At 42.0% G+C, this 17,801-nt stretch overlaps 1 protein-coding gene across 2 annotated transcripts; it reads right to left on the bottom strand.

Annotated features, from left to right (window-relative positions):
* Positions 1-1,847: 1,847 nt before the first annotated feature.
* On the bottom strand, positions 1,848-17,200 carry LOC148047833 (zinc finger protein RFP-like). 2 transcript variants are annotated; one of them, XM_087708519.1, is made up of 7 exons: positions 16,983-17,200; positions 12,177-12,263; positions 11,649-11,954; positions 10,541-10,563; positions 9,044-9,153; positions 5,289-5,348; positions 1,848-2,840 (listed from the first exon to the last, which is right to left on the bottom strand). In XM_087708519.1, exons 1-7 carry the CDS (start codon positions 17,169-17,171, stop codon positions 2,224-2,226), a joined length of 1,392 nt encoding a protein of 463 aa, XP_087564645.1. In that variant the 5' UTR covers positions 17,172-17,200; the 3' UTR covers positions 1,848-2,223. The 2 variants fall into 2 exon arrangements, with proteins under 2 accessions (XP_087564645.1, XP_087564646.1); XM_087708520.1 differs by having other exon boundaries at positions 11,700-11,954.
* Positions 17,201-17,801: the final 601 nt, after the last annotated feature.

Raw genomic sequence — 17,801 nt, 5'->3', positions numbered from 1 at the left:
TTAAAATTTATGTATTTTACTATCACTGTACCACAATTCTCATATGGTTACAGTTATTTAAACATGATTTTATCTAAAATCATTTGTATTTAAAGACACAACCACCTACTGGCATTCATTCGCAATCTCAATAAACCTCCCATGACTTTACACCTTTATAACATATTCTAAAACAAAGAGTTAGTAGGTTATCTAAGTATTCCCTCCCTCTTCCCCCCCTCAACTCACAAATTAAGGCTTATATCCAATTTTCTTTTACTGGTACAACACACATGTATATATCATTAAACATTATCCATTAACATTTCCTTGTTATTGTTGTAACTAACTAACTAAAAATTATTTACTATTTGTATCACCTTCTTAAGGCTTCTTAAGGAGGGGCCTCACCACCGCCTCCTTCAAGGCGGTGGGAAAGAACTCCTCTCTCAATGAAGCGTTGGTAATCGCCTGGAGCCAGCCTCGTGTCACCTCCTGGGAAGCCGAGTCTAACCAAAAGGGACATGGGTCCAGCACACAAGTGGCAGATCGCTCCGGATCTGAGCAATTTTATCCTGCAGATACTGAACAAATTCTTCAACCCTACCCTGAAAGGGGTCTTTCCCAGTTCCTTGGTTAAGTAAGGAGCGGGTCACCCTAAACAGGGTGGCTGGGCAGTTATCTACGGACGCGATAAGAGCGGAAAAATGTTGCTGTTTTACCGCTTTTATCGCCACTAAGTAGGATTTAATATGAATTCTTACTAGTGTTCGATCAGATTCGGACCGGCTGGCCCTCCAACCACTTTCTAGGCGTCTTTTCCGGTGTTTCATCTCCCGGAGCTCCTCAGTAAACCAGGGAGCTACCCGGGATCGACACCGGGTCAGAGGTCGCAAAGGCACAACGCGATCCAAGGCCCCAGTGGCTGCCCTATCCCAGGCTTCCACTAGGGCTTCGGTCGAGCTATGAGCAAGGGATTCAGGAAAAGTCCCAAGCTCCATCAGGAACCTTTCATGGTCCATCCGGCGCCTAGGGCGGAACCATCTAGTTGATTCCACCTCCCTGCAGCGAGGGGTAGCAGTATGGAAGTCAAGACTGATGAGGAAATGTTCAGACCATAACAAGGGTTGGATAGAAATATCTCCTAAATCTAGATCATTCATCCACTGCCCAGAGACAAAAATCAGGTCGAGTGTGTGTACCCTTGCATCTGTTTTTCGCCCTCCCCAGACTCCGGAGGCCTTCCTGAAGCCTGGAGAGAGTGAAAACAGCCTCCCCCGGGCCCTCCGGAAGGCTGAAAATCAGCTGACCGGTGCACACAGAGCTGATGACTGACATGCCAGCAAACATGGTTCCACATGTCACCTGTTGGCACACGGGCCATAGGTTCACCATCATATATATATATATATATATATATATATATATATATATATATATATATATATATATATATATATATATATATATATATATATATATATATGTGTGTGTGTGTGTTTTTATTTGTGCTGATAAATAAATAAAGGAAGACTAGTATAGATCTATTTCAAGCTATTTAGCTCTCATCAGCTAGCCATATCCTTACTGGGATTCGAACCTGTGCTCTATTGCCTCCCAGGCAGGGAGTTAACCATTTGAGCTACAGAGAACGACTCCTTTTATCAGCAAGCCAGGGTGGGAGGTATATACTTAAAGTCACAACCCCTGGTATGCCCAAGTGTGGGAGGAAGGTCACACTTCCACTCTCTGTCATTAGGCTCGTCACAAGAGTCCATCCAGACAGAAACCCAATATTTTTACTGTTGCCTTTGTTATATTTGTGTTTTTATTTGTGCTGATAAATAAATAAAGGAAGACTAGTATAGATATATATATACACAAAGGCAACAGTAAAAATAATGGCTTTCTGTTGTGATGGTCTCTTGTGATGAGCCGATAAACAGAAAAAGGAAGCAGTATCCTTCCTCCTATATTTGGGCATACCAGGCATACCATATATTTTGTGACACTAAAGATATATATATGTGTGTGTTCCTCTAGTATTATGTAACCTAAAATATAGTCAGGGATTCTCACATACTAGTTGTTCATTCAGGTTTCTGGGAAATCAATCATGGCCATCCAAATCTGAAGCTTCTACACTGAAGCTGGGCCTCCATGCCTCTAACCAGGGAATAAAACATCTGATTAAGAGGAACCAAGGAGAACGCATGGCAGGAGATGGCCAGTCTGCTTAGGACTTCAGTCAGAGCCATAAAAAAATTCCCAGGGGTCTCCATAAAGAGGCACCTCGCTATACCTTCCCCACACAAGGTCAGCAGCCAGCTCTTCAAAGCCTGTATCTGGCAGATTGAGCAGCCCTCTCTTAATCCAGAACCAAGGGTAGATATTTTCTCCAGAGAAGTTTGCGGGAGGGAAGGTAAAGATCCAACGGTTGGTCTCAGCATTGAAAAATGACACCTGCCCTGCAGTGTAATCTAGATTTACCTGGATTTTTTGGAGAGGCTCAGACAGGTACAAAGGAACAACACCAGAATTAGTAAATGCCACGTATTTTTTCCCCTCAACTAAACCCAGTCCCCAAATGCCGTTTTCGGGAGCAAAATGTACCACGTGCTTCCTCTCCACCGACTCTTTGGCCACCCCCACGGCCCAGATCTCCCCTTCTTCCACATTTATTTCCCAGTAGATTCTCCCTGCAGTGAACCCTTCGCTTCCCAGCACGCAGGATTCTTTTTCGAATCTCTTCCAGTGGTAGGGGATTTTTCCCTTCACTTTTCTATTCCACTTGACAGTCATCTCACAATCTAAAAGATCCAGCATGGGACTCAGGGTGTCCGAATCAAAGAACACATTTGCTGGAAGAGAAAAGGATCATGTTAGGCTGCACAGCTCACAGTAACCTTCCCTTCACGTTCTATGCCACCCTCCAGATGGGTTAGGGCAGCATCGCTCAGAATTGCCAGCTGGCACATTGCTGGCAATTTTGGATGATAGGAAAGCAGGCTAAAGGCTGGAGTAGATTTCTGCTTCACCGGACTACATGAAACCCACACAACTGTCATTCAAAAACAGTGGCGTAGCTGTTCCTTTTATACCTTAGCGGATTTTAATGTTCCGGCTCCGGAGAAGTTCCCTAGAACAGGGAGTTGGATCGACCAACCAGCATGCAGGATGCACACCTCCCCAGAATGCATAGTTGGGATTTGGGAAGTGTGTGTGTCAGTGGTGGGATTCAGAATTTTTTACTACCAGTTTGGTAATAGCAATAGCAATAGCAGTAGACTTATATACCGCTTCATAGGCCTTTCAGGCCTCTCTAAGCAGTTTACAGAGAGTCAGCATATTGCCCCCAACAATCTGGGTCCTCATTTTACCCACCTCGGAAGGATGGAAGGCTGAGTCAACCCTGAGCCGGTGAGATTTGAACCGCTGAACTGCTGATCTAGCAGTAGCCTGCAGTGCTGCATTTAACCACTGCGCCACCTTGGCTCTTTGGTGGGTGTGGCTTGGTGGGCGTGGCTTGATGGGTGTGGCTTGGTGGGCATGTCAGGGGAAGGATACTGTAAAATCTCCACTTCCTCCCAATCAGCTGGTACTGGGGAGGCAGAGAATAGATGGGGGCGGGGCCAGTCAGAGGTGGTATTTACCGGTTCTCCAAGCTACTCAAAATTTGCTGCCGGTTCTCCATAAATGGTCATAACCTACTGAATATCACCTCTGCTGTGTGTGTGTGTGTGTGTGTGTGTGTGTGTTGGCAGCCATTTGCAGCCATCTGGAACCTCTGCTTACTCATCAACCCCTTCGCAGCATATGTATGTGGTGATGGCTACAGCAGGGATCTCCACCCTTGGTGACTTTAAGACTTGTGGACTTCAGTTCCCAGAATTCCTCACTCAGCATGTCCACAAGTCTTAAATCCGCCAAGGTTAGAGACCCCTGGACTAGAGGTGGTTGGGGGCCGCTACCTAAGTTAACCTTCAGTCCATTTCAAGATCCCATTAGCATTTACAGCAGTGCTTTCCAAATCTGGGAAAATACCCCAAATTGGGTAAAAATGTATTTTCCTTTGGATAAACAACACACAAGCCTGTCACCCAATGGCAACAGGGGCATTTAAATTGAATTAAAGGTTGCCATGTGTACTAAAATATATTTGAAAAATCTGCCAAATATTCCTATTAAGAGGAAAATCAATGAAATTGCCAATGGGAATCAGTTGAAATGACATAAAGTTCATGAATGATATTGTTTCAACAAAACAGTTCTCAAGTTACAACCTCCCATTCAATGAAGTTATAACAGTGCTGGAGGAAAGGATTTATGACAGCTCTTTGAAGCTTGATAAGACTTTCTGATAAGGGGCTTTTGGGTCATGAAGGTAAAAATGGGCGAACAATAAATTTAATAAATAAATAAGTAAGTAAGTATGTTTGGGTATGTCTAGTTTAATGAAAAGAAGGACTAGGGGAGACATGATAGCAGTGTTCCAATATCTCAGGGATTGCTACAAAGAAGAGGGAGTCAAACTAGTCTCCAAGGCACCTGAGGGTAGAAGAAGAAGCAATGGGTGGAAACTAATCAAGGAGAGAAGCAACCTAGAACTGAGGAGAAATTTCCTGAGAGTTAGAACAATTAATCAGTGGCACAACTTGCCTCCAGAAGTTGTAAATGGCCCAACACTGGAAGTCTTTAAGAAGAAGTTGGATAGCCATTTGTCTGGAACAGTATAGGGTTTCCTGCTTAGGCAGGGGGTTGGACTAGAAAACCTCCAAGGTCCCTTCTAACTCTGCTATTGCATTGTATTGCATTGCATTGCATTGCATTGCATTGTATTGTAAGTAAGTAAGTACGGTAAATAAATAAGGGAGGAAAAAAATTTCGACACACTGATTTATGGAAATCATTCAAAATGAAGCAAAACAAAGGTATCCCAAAATTTTTTTAAAAACCCACCAAATTGACTGTCTGCTGACAAAATGAAAACAGCCACAGACTATTTATTCCATTTTTGTGTTGCCTTTCCACTAAATTGTGTTTAAATAGCTTAGCAATGAATCAGTGAAATGAAAAGTTTTTTTACAAGGCACATCTATTAAATAACATATCAAAAAATAAACACTGAACAATAGATGGCTGATTCACAATTTATAAAACATACACCATTGGCTGGTTTTGTACAATACACTAAGCTACGAGGATTGTTTATAAATCTCAGTGGCTAACATCACAAGAGGAATGGAAACTGTGAAGCAATCAATTCTTATGGACTTCTATCATTTCCCAGTTTGGCTTGGTAAATTTACCTTTCTCATAAGATTTCAGGCAGTTGTCCATGATTTTCATTAATTCGGTTTGCATCTTAGCTAGAAGGTAAAGGCAGAATAAAGGAAAATAAATAATAGTTGGCATTGTTTAAGTACTTCATTCAGCAACCAACCATAGTAAGGCATAGATGCCATGATTAAAGTCTATTTACATTATGGTACCCTGTCTCTAATAAAACCTAAGTTTTTTTTCCTCATACATTTCTCAAAATAATAATAAATAATAAATACTAGATGATAGATGATAGATGATAGATGATAGATGATAGATGATAGATGATAGATGATAGATGATAGATGATAGATGATAGATGATAGATGATAGATGATAGATGATAGATGATAGATGATAGATGATAGATGATAGATGATAGATGATAGATGATAGATGATAGATAGATAATAGATAATAGATAATAGATAATAGATAATAGATAATAGATAATAGATAATAGATAATAATAAATAAATAATAGATAATAATAAATAGTGAGTAATGAGTAGTAATGAGTAATGAGTAATGAGTAATGAGTAATGAGTAATACACACTACACACTACACACTACATAACGTATAACTTATAACTAACTTATAACTTATAACTAACTTATAATTTATAACTAACTTATAACTTATAACTTATAACTTACTTATAACTTATAACTTATAACTTACTTATAACTTATAACTTATAACTTATAACTTATAACTTATAACTTATAACTTATAACTTATAACTTATAACTTATAACTTATAACTTATAACTAACTTATAACTTATAACTTATAACTTATAACTTATAACTTATAACTTATAACTTATAACTTATAACTTATAACTTATAACTTATAACTTATAACTTATAACTTACTTATAACTTATAACTATAATAATAATAATAAATGGTTAATGATTAACGATTAATGATTAATGCACTCAACAATCAATAATTAATATGTAATTAATAATAATAATTGATAATAATAATTGATAACAACAACAATAACAACAATAACAATAATGGTCTGCACAGAGGAATCAAGGAGGAATTTCCTGACAGTGAGAATGATTATTCAGTGGAACAGCTTGCCCCTGGAGTTGTTGCTGCTTTTCAAAAAACAGCAACACCCATTTATCTGGAATGGTGTAAGACAGTGATGGCCAACCTTTTTGCCATCGCATGCCAAAAGCAAGGGGAGTGCAGGGGGGTCGTGCACGTGTGTGCCCACATCCATAATTCTATGTGCACGACCTCCCCCGGCATGCACTTGTGACCCCAACTTTTTGCACACAATGGACCCATTTTTCACCCTCCCCAGGCTCCAAAGGCTTTCTAGGAGCCTGGATAGGGCAAAAATGCCCCCCCCCCCGCCCTCCAGAGGCTTCAGGAGGCTTCTCTGAAGCCTCCGGAGGACGAAAAACAGCCTAACACGCAAACTGGAAGTCCATCCCCGAACTTCTGGTTTATGCGTTGGGCTGTTTTCGCCCTCTGGAGGGCGAAAAATGGCCCTATGGACAACCCATCCATTCCTGAACTTCTGGTTTGCCTGTGGGGCTGTTTTTCACCTTCCATGGGGCGAAAAACGCACTACGGGCAACTCAGAAGTCCGTTCCTAAACTTCCAGATTGCGTGATGGGCTGTTTTTCATCCTCCCGAGGCTTCAGGAGGCTTCCCTCCTGTGGGCACGCCTGCGCATGACCCCCCCCTGCACTCCCCTTGCTTTTGGCAAAAAGGTTAGCCATCACTCTCTTATACCATTGTGCTTTGGAGAATAGCTTGACTCACTCTTCTTTGTGGCAGCCCCTGAGATATCAGAACCCTGCTATGATGTCCTTCTCTTCATCAAACTAGACATACCCAATTCCAGCAACAGTTCTTCATATGTTTCAGCCTCCAGTCCCCAAATCAACTTTGTTGCTCTTTTCTACACTAGTGTCTCAACATCTCTTTTTACATCGTGGCGACCAAAACTGGATGCAATAGTCCAAGCGACTGACTGGGTGTGTCCTACCAATCTATGCCTTTAACATTTGTCAACATTCTTGTAGCATTGATAGCATCCATTTCATCAACATTTTCCTTGGATACTACTTTACAGTATTCATTTCAATTCCACTCTTCAAAGTATCTCCTTAATTCCCATAACAAACCTCTGACTTCCTTCTTCCAGCCTTCAATTTTCACCTGGAATTGTGTTCTAGGCTCACTCTGGTGTCTTTCACTCCCATTTCTTTTCAAGCACCATTTTTGGCATTCTCATATAATGGACTGTCTCATGTTCGGAAATTCTCTTTTTGATCTGCTAGATCTAAATTAGTCAGGGCGCGCAACTTGGGAGTCCTCCTGGACCCACAGCTGACCTTAGAACATCACCTGTCGGCTGTGACCAGGGGGGCATTTGCCCAGGTTCGACTGGTGCACCAGTTGCGCCCCTACCTGAGGCACTCACGACAGTCACTCATGCCCTCGTGACCTCAAGACTGGACTACTGCAATGCGCTCTACATGGGGCAGCCTTTGAAGAGTATTCGGAGACTACAACTCGTCCAGAATGCAGCCGCGCGAGCGATTGTGGGTGCACCTCGGTACACCCACATTACACCTATCCTCTGTGAGCTCCACTGGTTACCGATCGGTCTCCGGATATGCTTCAAAGTGCTAGTCGTAATTTATAAAGCCCTTCATGGTACTGGACCTGGGTACTTGAGAGACCGCCTTCTGCCAATTACCTCCCACAGACCCGTTAGATCGCACAGGGTCGGCCTCCTCCGGGTTCCGTCTACCAGCCAATGCCATCTGGCTACTACCCGGGGGAGGGCCTTCTCTGTTGCAGCTCCAGCCCTTTGGAATGAACTCCCCGCAGAGATTCGGACCCTCACCCCTCTCCAGGCCTTCCGGAAAGCCGTCAAAACCTGGTTGTGCCGGCAGGCCTGGGCTTGATGAGTTCCCCTCCCCTCTCGACTTGTATGGCCGTATGACTCTTGTGTATTTTAATTATATGTATTGTGTTTGTATCCCCTTCCCCCTTGAGTTGTTCGCTGCCCTGAGTCCCTCCCGGAGAAGGGCGGCATACAAATAAATTAAACCTTAAACCTTAAACCTTAAATCTTTTCTGATAAGCGAAGAAATTAACTGTGTTTTTGGATTTACTATTTTTTTCTGCGAATGTATAAGCCCATATAAACAGTGATGGGATGCTGCCAGTTTAACAACCGGTTCGGTGAGTGGGCACTTTGCACGCGCCTAAAGCGCTTGCACGCAACACTGAAAATGGAGAATTTAGAAGCTCAGCTGCTTCCCTTCCAAGTTAGCAACGGTAAGTAGAACAGCGGGGGGTGGAGGGGATCAGCAGTGCTGTGTGATTGAGATGAGCTAGAAAGCAGGAAATAAAGGACAGGATAGGGCGGGGGTGGTTGGGTGGAGCCAACTGATCATTGGAGCTATCGGTTCACCCGAACCAGTCCAAACCGGCTGAATACCACCCATATATAAACCATACATTTGAAAGAATAAGGTTTTTTTCTATGCATATCATCTCCACCCATCACTCACAAGAGGGAGAAAGTAAATGGAAGATTGTGAGAGAAGTAAAGGAGAGACAGATTTTCTGGAAGCGAAAGCTATTGAGGACAATGGCCACAAGAACATGACCAAACCTGGAACAATCACAGAAAGAAATCCTTAAGCCTGTTTCTACCGCCTTTCATTTCCCCCCTTCTTTTCCTCCTGATACCTTTCCATGCCTTCAGTGTCTTCTTCAGAACTTTATTTTGTTCAGTGACTTTGTCCAATCTCTGTTCCAGGTCACCAAGATTGTTTTCCTCATACTTTCCTTCACCAAAGCTATAGGAAAAAAGAAAGAAACAACAACAGTAGGCTATATAGGCACTTGAAAACAAAACAATATAGTTATCTGTGAAAACACACAGAAACTGGCGTATTACACAAAGTAGCAAAAGATATAATGCGAGCACAGTCTTAAGCACATTCGTGTTTTAAGAGGGCAGGGTGAGAATGAGATGGGCGGGGGTGAGAATGAGATGGGCGGTACCTAAATTAGATGATGACGGAGATAGAGAGATATGGATGAATGGATTGATGGATGGATAGGTGGATAAATACATAGAGATAGGTAGGTAGGTAAATAGGGATAGATGGATGGAGAAAGATAGAAAGATAGCAATAGCAGTAATAGCAGTTAGACTTATATACTGCTTCATAGGGCTTTCAGCCCTCTCTAAGCGGTTTACAGAATCGGCATATTGCCCCCACAATCTGGGTCCTCATTTTACCCACCTCGGAAGGATGGAAGGCTGAGTCAACCCTGAGCCGGTGAGATTTGAACCGCCGAGCTGCAGAACTAGCAGTCAGCTGAAGTGGCTGCAGTACTGCACCCTAACCACTGTGCCACCTCGGCTCTGATAGAAAGATAGAAAGATAGAAAGATAGAAAGATAGAAAGATAGAAAGATAGAAAGATAGAAAGATAGAAAGATAGAAAGATAGAAAGATAGAAAGATAGAAAGATAGAAAGATAGAAAGATAGAAAGATAGAAAGATAGAAAGATAGAAAGATAGAAAGATAGAAAGATAGAAAGATAGAAAGAAAGATAAAAAGATAGGTAGGTAGGTAGGTAGGTAGGTAGGTAGGTAGGTGGGTAGGTAGGTAGGTATAGAAAGATAGACAGACAAACAGACAGACATGATAGAGATATACAGTAGGATAAATAGACAGTAAGATAGATGATAGATGGATAATAGATAGATATTGATAGACAGTAAAATAAATTATAGATGATAATAGAGATATCGACAATAAGATAGATAGATAGATAGATAGATAGATAGATAGATAGATAGATAGATAGATAGATGATAGACAGACAGACACACACTATAGATTGACAGACAGATGACAGGTAGATGATAGACAGATAGACCCCTGTAAGGCTGTACACAATGAAGTGCATGGATTAAAGAGGTCATGTTACAATACACTGGCCAGATTGCCAAAGACCAAAACAGTTCGTAGGCATTGCTTTGGCTACAATTATTTAAGACAACCTATCTGTATTCTTTTTCAAAGAAAGATTTCTATCAATCTTGTTACGGGGGAGCAAAGAGGAGCCTGGGGAATGACAGCAACAGTTTCAGAAGCTGAAATGCAGGGGCTTTTCATCCCAAACTTCATCACCAGGCAGAAGGAAAATGCGTAAGGAAGAGGCACGTACCAGTTTGAAATAACTAAATATTCCTAGAAGGAAGCAGAGAAAATTCCCATTTTTGTAAGGGTTAGGGTTAGCATTAGCATTCATGTAATCATCAGCATTAATGCAAATGTTTACCTTATTCCCTGAAATATGCAGTATTTGTGAACTTAGTAAACTCAGCTGTAATTCACTTATAGGACTTTTAAGATTCCCTTTCGACTTCATTGTTTATATACAATAGTTTCAATCCTCTAAGCAAACTTGCAACTAAACTCTCAGTCTGAACAAACTCTCAAGCCATAGAGGAATAAGCATGTTATAACGCTTATTATACATGTCCTGACTGAGGCTTCCCGAGAGAATGAAGCAACTCCTTGCCCTGAAAAAAAAACCCTTTTATTAATTTACTGCTCATCTCAGAGAGTCACAAACCAATTAAGCGAAATATTGTTTCCTGCAAACTCCATTCCCTTTTCGCTCCTCTTTTATTTCCTCTGAGAGGGGCCATTCATCATCCACTTGTGGCCATAGTCCCAAGTCAACCCCTGTTCTTTAGCTGTTTCCTTCATCTAGCGGCTAGCAACTCTGCACATGAGCACACTGGGAACAGGCTCCAGCTGTTCGTTTGCCTTGTAAGAGCCAAGGTGGCGCAGTGGTTAAATGCAGCACTGCAGGCTACTGCTAGATCAGCAGTTCAGCGGTTCAAATCCCACCGGCTCAGGGTTGACTCAGCCTTCCATCCTTCCGAGGTGGGTAAAATGAGGACCCAGATTGTTGGGGGCAATATGCTGACTCTCTGTAAACCGCTTAGAGAGGGCTGAAAGCCCTATGAAGCGGTATATAAGTCTAACTGCTATTGCTATTGCTATTACTGCTGTCTGACTCTGAAGGCAGCTGGTAGCTAGCATACAGCTCTGGCCCCCTTCCTGCCTCCGACACAAAGCCTTCATCAGAGCCTTCCCCAGATTCCAGGACTGGCCCATGTTCCTCCCCAACCCCCTCACTGTCCAAATCTGCTGCCAGCTCTACTGGCCTCTGGCAGGCCACAACAACACACATTATACCCACAGATACATCCGCACACACACACAAAACCAATGATCAAGAGCATTTCTATGAAAGTTCTCACTTTGAGGCATTCTTTAGGAAGGTCGTGGCGTAGTTTCTCTAAGTTACTGACCAAGCTGTTGATCTGAGTCATTTGCTTCAAGAATTCACCCTCTGGCTGATCACACTTCCTCTCTATGTCTCCAATCAAGGCGTTCAGTTGGGTTGTGTTGGCGGTGTGCCTGGCGTGGTTTTTTTTCTGATAGTCTGAGATGTCGATTTTCAGTACTTCCAGATGGGAAATCAAGAACTGCATTTGGTCCTTGGCAGCCTGGTGGAACTGTTCAAATTCATGCACCAACTTGAGTTGTTCTTCTCCTGACCTTTCCTGCAGATATATCATTATTGGGATTGTCAGAATGGTGGCGCAATTGGCATCTCCAAATCTCAACTATTTTGGGCTCAATTGTGGATGTTAAGTCAAGGATTATCTTTACCCAGTGAAATGGGTCCTGCCATTTCCCATGGCTCTTTTTGTTATAACTCTCTTCACTAGCATAGCGGAACACAGAAATAAACAACGAAACCAAATAAAACCAGAGATACCTACCGATAGTTTCTGAGTGCTTATTTCAACATGCTTCTCATACAGCCTAGCAACTTCTCTTCCCTTTTTCACGTGATTCTGGATTTCAGCCTATTAAAATGTCACAGGGAGGAAGAGGCGAAGAAAATTAGATTTGAATGTCTAGATCAGGGGTAGTCAACCTTTTTATACCTACCGTCCACTTTTGTATCTCTGTCAGTAGTAAAATTTTCTAACTGCCCACCCAATTCCACAGTAATGGTGATTTATAAAGTAAGGAAGTCAATTAAATTTAAAAAAAGGAAAGTGCTTCAGTATCGGACAAAACCCCTACCGCCCACCATGAAAGCTGGAACGCCCACAGGTGGGCGGTAGGGACCAGGTTGACTACCACTGATCTAGATAGAAACCGTAGGGATACAAAAAAGCATTGTAGCTTCTTTGAATGTAGTTTACTCAATATAAATAATTTACTCAAGGTGAACCGCTCCAAACTCGATTGCAGAAAATACGACTTCAGCAACAGAGTGGTCAATTCCTGGAATGCACTACCTGACTCCGTTGTTACAGCCTCAAACCCCCACAGCTTCAACCTCAAACTGTCTACTGTGGACCTCACCCCATTCCTAAGAGGTCCGTAAAGAGGACATGCTTAAGCACAACAGCGTGCCTTCCGTCCCTGTCCTACTGTCCCCATTTATTTGTATTCATTTCCTTTGTTCATGTCCATGTTGATACTTATACCTGCTATCCTATACATGTTTGACAAGCTAAAAAAATAAAATATAATTTGTGTCTCTTCCCTATGCACCACAGAAGCAGTAGACCAGATGATTGGTTATTGGTTTTGCATGGGAATGGATGCATAACAAAGATAGGATGATCTCCAGACTTCCCACTTCCCAGTCCTCCCAAGACTGCAACTAAACTTACACAGCATTGGCCAAGCCTGTCTATCGGTCTTCCTCTTGCGGGTCTCTATGGTTGACTCAGCTTTTAGCCTATATGTGCAAAAGCAACCAAATCACATCTCTTGCAATGGGCAGGAGATGTGAAAGGGTTCTATGCAGCCATTTCCCTAGTTTATTGTGATTACCAATTGTGTGTGTTTGTGTGTGTGTGTGTGTGAATAATAAACTACTGAAGTACATTAACGTTTGCAGCCTTACTTCCTTTTTCAATTAGCTTCATCAGATCTGAGCTGTTGTTTGAGACAATAAATACCTCTCTATCTTTCTCAAAGGTCAAAATGTTGAGTTTGCAATAGATTGTACATGTTAAAACATAACAATAAACCATAAAGATTATACTCATGCCATAAACCAAGCTACAATCTTAGGGTTTAATAATCTGATAGCAGGATACACACAAAACAGTAAGATAGGCTGCACTTAATATTACTTAAGTGTGGCCTTTGTGGACATTAAACCACAGTCCCATCTTGTGCAGCTGCACGACCACAATCTGGCTGAAGCCCACACAGCCATTTTGAAGGATGAGGACTGCAAAACTGAAAACCAGCTGCACATTGTCATCGTAACTAACTCCTAATTCCTAGGCTGCTTTACTTCCCCCTATGGCAATGTTTCTCAACCTTGGCGACTTTAAGTCCTGTGGACTTCAACTCCCAGAATGCCCCAGCCAGCTGGCTGGGGAATTCTGGGAGTTGAAGTCCACAGGACTTAAAGTCGCCAAAGTTGAGAAACACTGCCCTATGGAATCAAACCGAGGACCCAAAGCAAGCAATCAAGGCATAGTGTGGTACAGGTAGTCCTCGAGTTATGACGACAATTGAGCCCAAAATTTATGTTGCTAAGTGAAACATTAGTTATGTGAGTTCCCTTGTACAACTTTTTTTGCCACAGTTCTTAAGTGAATCATGGCATTTGTTCAGCTAGTAACATGGTTGTTAAGTGAATCTGGCTTCCCCATGGACTTTGCTTGCCAGAAGGGCACAAAAGCTGATCACATGGCCCCAAGACATCGCAACCGTCATAAATATGAACCCAGTCGCCAGCTGACTTTTGATCATGTGACCATGGGGATGCTGCAATGGTCTTATAGGGTGAAAAACGGTCAGACGTCACTTTTTTCAGTGCTGGTGTAACTTGGAACAGTCACTAAATGAACTATTTTCCCAAAGGTGCTTTTTTTCAAGAGGCAACTGGAGTTTCTGGTTTTTCTTTGAAGATGTTTCACTTTTCATCCAAGAAGCTTCTTCACCTCTGAAGAGAAGCAAAATGTCTTCAAAGAAAAACCAGAAACTCCAGTTGCCTCTTGAAAAAAAGCACCTTCAGGACAACCGTAACCTGGATGACTGAGAGTCTCCATAGATATAAATGAACATATCAATAGAATATAGAGTAGAATAGAATAGAATAGAATATAGAATAGAATACTGAATAGAATAGAATATAGAATAGAATAGAATAGAATAGAATAGCAGAGTTGGAAGGGACATTGGAGGTCTTCTAGTCCAACCCCCTGCTTAGGCAGGAAACCCTATATGCTTTGAGACAAATGGTTGTCCAATCTCTTCTTTAAAACTTCCAGTGTTTGGAGCATTCACAATGTCTGGAGACAAGTGGTTCCACTGATTAATTGTTCTATCAGTTCTAAGTTGCTTCTCTCCTTGATTAGTTTCCACCCATTGCTTCTTGTTTTACACTCAGCAGGGGTGGGTTTCAACCGGTTCGCGGCAGTCCCTGCGAACCGGTTGGTCGCCGAACCCGGAAGTAAGTAACTTCCGGGAACGGCGAAGGGCCCACCCGCGCGCGCCCGCGCACCTGCGCCCGCTCCTTACCCGGTTTTGACGAATTCTGCGCTTCCACGCATGCGCAGGACGCATACAGCGCCTGCGCGATCCTCCAGGAGCAGCTGGAGCATCGCACAGACGCTAGTACGCACGCGCGTGACGCACGCGTGCGCGAGGACGCCGCCGGCCTCGTTCGCCCTTTTGTCGGTGAACCATTCATAAGGAAAGGGTTTCCAATTGCGATAGGTAAGGGAGCTCAGGTTATTTCCTGTGCCTGTTTTCTTTCAGAAACCAAAAAAGAATGGATAAAGGCATTAAAACAATAAATAAAACAAGGGAGGAAAACGTCTTCCATAAATCAATAGCAGTTTGGGTATGCCAGACATGGAAAAAGAAAAACATTCCCCATTGCAAATCTATGGGATTGTTCTAAAAGGATAACAAACTTTGGTCTTGTATCTCTATATATCAACTTGATTTAATCGATTCCACGCATATAAGAACTGACTTTTCCTGGACTCAGCTCCAGTCCTCTGCAGAGCAGCTGTTTTTGTGTCAGTGGGACTTCATGGGAAGGGGAGGTAGAATGTTTTGCTCCTGTAATTCTCTCCTATCCTTGCAGCTCAACAGAATAACAAAGAAAAGGGAAATATTAGAGTTTCTTTTCCTCTGATGTTGGTGGATGCCTTTTGCTCAGGCTGAAGGAAGGGAGATTGACTGGAAGCTGAAACTCAACCTTCCTTGCAAGAAATTTGTCTGAATGGTGGGAGGGACTGAGGAGGACGAGAACTCCATACTGGGCTGGGACCTCAAGGGGGAGCTGGATAAAGCCACAGCAGCTGCAGTTCTCGTCTTCCTCTTAATAGGAAAATTAATACCTATTAATACTCTTCGGAAAAAGATAGATGACATGGTGACTGGAAACCTCCATAGACGTTTTACATGAAACAGAAAAAAAAATGAACTTACAATTTATAGTTTTGATAGTTAGCATAGGTTATGCTACAACCATAGAGCAAGAGGTAAATTTATAATTGTATTTATAAATGCTATAAATATTAGATCTTTTTCTTTCTTTCTTTTTCTTTTGTTCTTTCCTTTCCTTCCTTCTTTCCTTCCTTCCTTCTTTCCTTCCTTCCTTCTTTCCTTTTTTCTTTCTTTCTTTCTTTTGTTCTTTCCTTTTCTTCCTTCCTTTCTTCTTTCTTTCTTTCTTTCTTTTGTTCTTTCCTTTTCTTCCTTCCTTCCTTCCTTCCTTCTTTTTTCTTTCTTTCTTTCTCTCTCTCTCTTTCTTTCTTTTGTTCTTTCCTTTTCTTCCTTCCTTCTTTCTTTTCTCTTTCTTTCTTTCTTACTTTCTTTCTTTTCTTTCTTTGTCTCTTTTCCTCCGTCCCTCCCATCCTACTTTCCTTCCCAGCTTTTTCCCCTCTTTTTCTTATTCTATATTAGTTTCTACTAATTTTTAATTATTTATGTATAAAATTTTATTTAAAAAAATACATACAGAGAGAGAGAGATGTGCTCTTGGGTGATTCCTGGGTGATTTCCTAACCCTGGTATCAATAGTTACCGTTTATGATTTTTATAATCCATAGTTGAACTAGATTGATAATACGTTAAGAAATTCTGGAAGAGTAATTTATAATGTTACTTGGAGATAGCAAGAAGAGTTTTCTTCCAAGTCTTAAACTTATTACTAGACCTAGTAGGATGAAGGAATTCAAAGCAAAATATTTCATTTGTTCTGTTTCCCTGGTCCGTTTGCCAAAGTTTAGAAGCACATTCAAAGTTTTATATTGTATATATCCTGTACCTCCTGCCTCTTTTTCTAAATAAACCCTGGAGTAACAATCTACAGTCAAGCTAGGATGCTCAAAAAAATCTGTTCAGCATGCTTTACAAAGAGTTACGTTTCTCGATTTGCTACCTGCTGGACAGGTGACTTCATTTTCCAAGCTTCCCAGCCAGAATTCCAAGCTTACAATTCTGGAAGAATCTTGCCTCTTTTTCAGAACATACCTGGAATGAGATGCCAAGCAGGAGATCCCAAAATTGCCTAGAAAAGCCAATCACTCACTCACCTTCTTTTTTTGGGCTGCTTCTTTGATGGGAAGAACAGTGTGAGTGTGATGCTTCTTGCTTTTGGCACACTGGGTGCAGATCAAAGCCAACTCATTCTGGCAGAAGAAGTTCAGAGGTTTGTTGTGGAGCTCACAGCGAGTTGATGGCAATAAGTTAGCAGCAGCTCCAGCAGCAGCAGCAGTAGCCATGGCTCCTCTCGTGGAAAGAAAGAGAAGAAGAAAAAATTCTTCCCCCACTAACTTCCTTTTGGCCAAGAAAGTCTCCTCCCACCACGGCCTCAGTGTGTTCTTCACTGGCAAGGCCATCTTACACGCCTCCAGTTGTGTCACACAGAGGTGTGTTTCCCCCCGCCCCTCACGAAGGACTTTATCAATGTGAATTTAAGGCTGTATGGAGATCAATCCGCTTTTCTCAACTTCTCACACTGCCTGCAACTGCTTCAGAAGCAGATCATGCTAGGAGGATTCCCAGGTTAAGTGAATTCAGCATGTCATGGGAACCCAAATAATTCTTATGTGTACAATCATGCTGGTGAAAGCCCTTTCATTGTCCTGTCTCAGAATATAGTGAAATGTTAGACGTTAACAGGTTCTGAAAGTCTATGGAGATACTTAGTCATCCAGATCGTGGTTGGCTCAAAGATGCTTTTTTCAAGAGGCAACTGGACTTTCTGGTTTTTCTTTGAAGATGTTTTGCTTCTCAACCAGGAAGCTTCTTCAGCTCTGACTGGACAGAGTACAAATCCTTCCATTTCCCACCATCCAGTCAGAGCTGAAGAAGCTTCCTGGATGAGAAGTGAAACTTCTTCAAAAACAAAA

Source organism: Thamnophis sirtalis, unplaced genomic scaffold, assembly GCF_051295495.1.
Source record: "Thamnophis sirtalis isolate CommonGarterSnake01/CBP01778 unplaced genomic scaffold, rThaSir2_p1.2 scaffold_3, whole genome shotgun sequence".
Taxonomy (NCBI): domain Eukaryota; kingdom Metazoa; phylum Chordata; class Lepidosauria; order Squamata; family Natricidae; genus Thamnophis; species Thamnophis sirtalis.
Note: the sequence above shows the minus strand (reverse complement) of the source record. Positions and strands in the feature narration are given on the sequence as shown.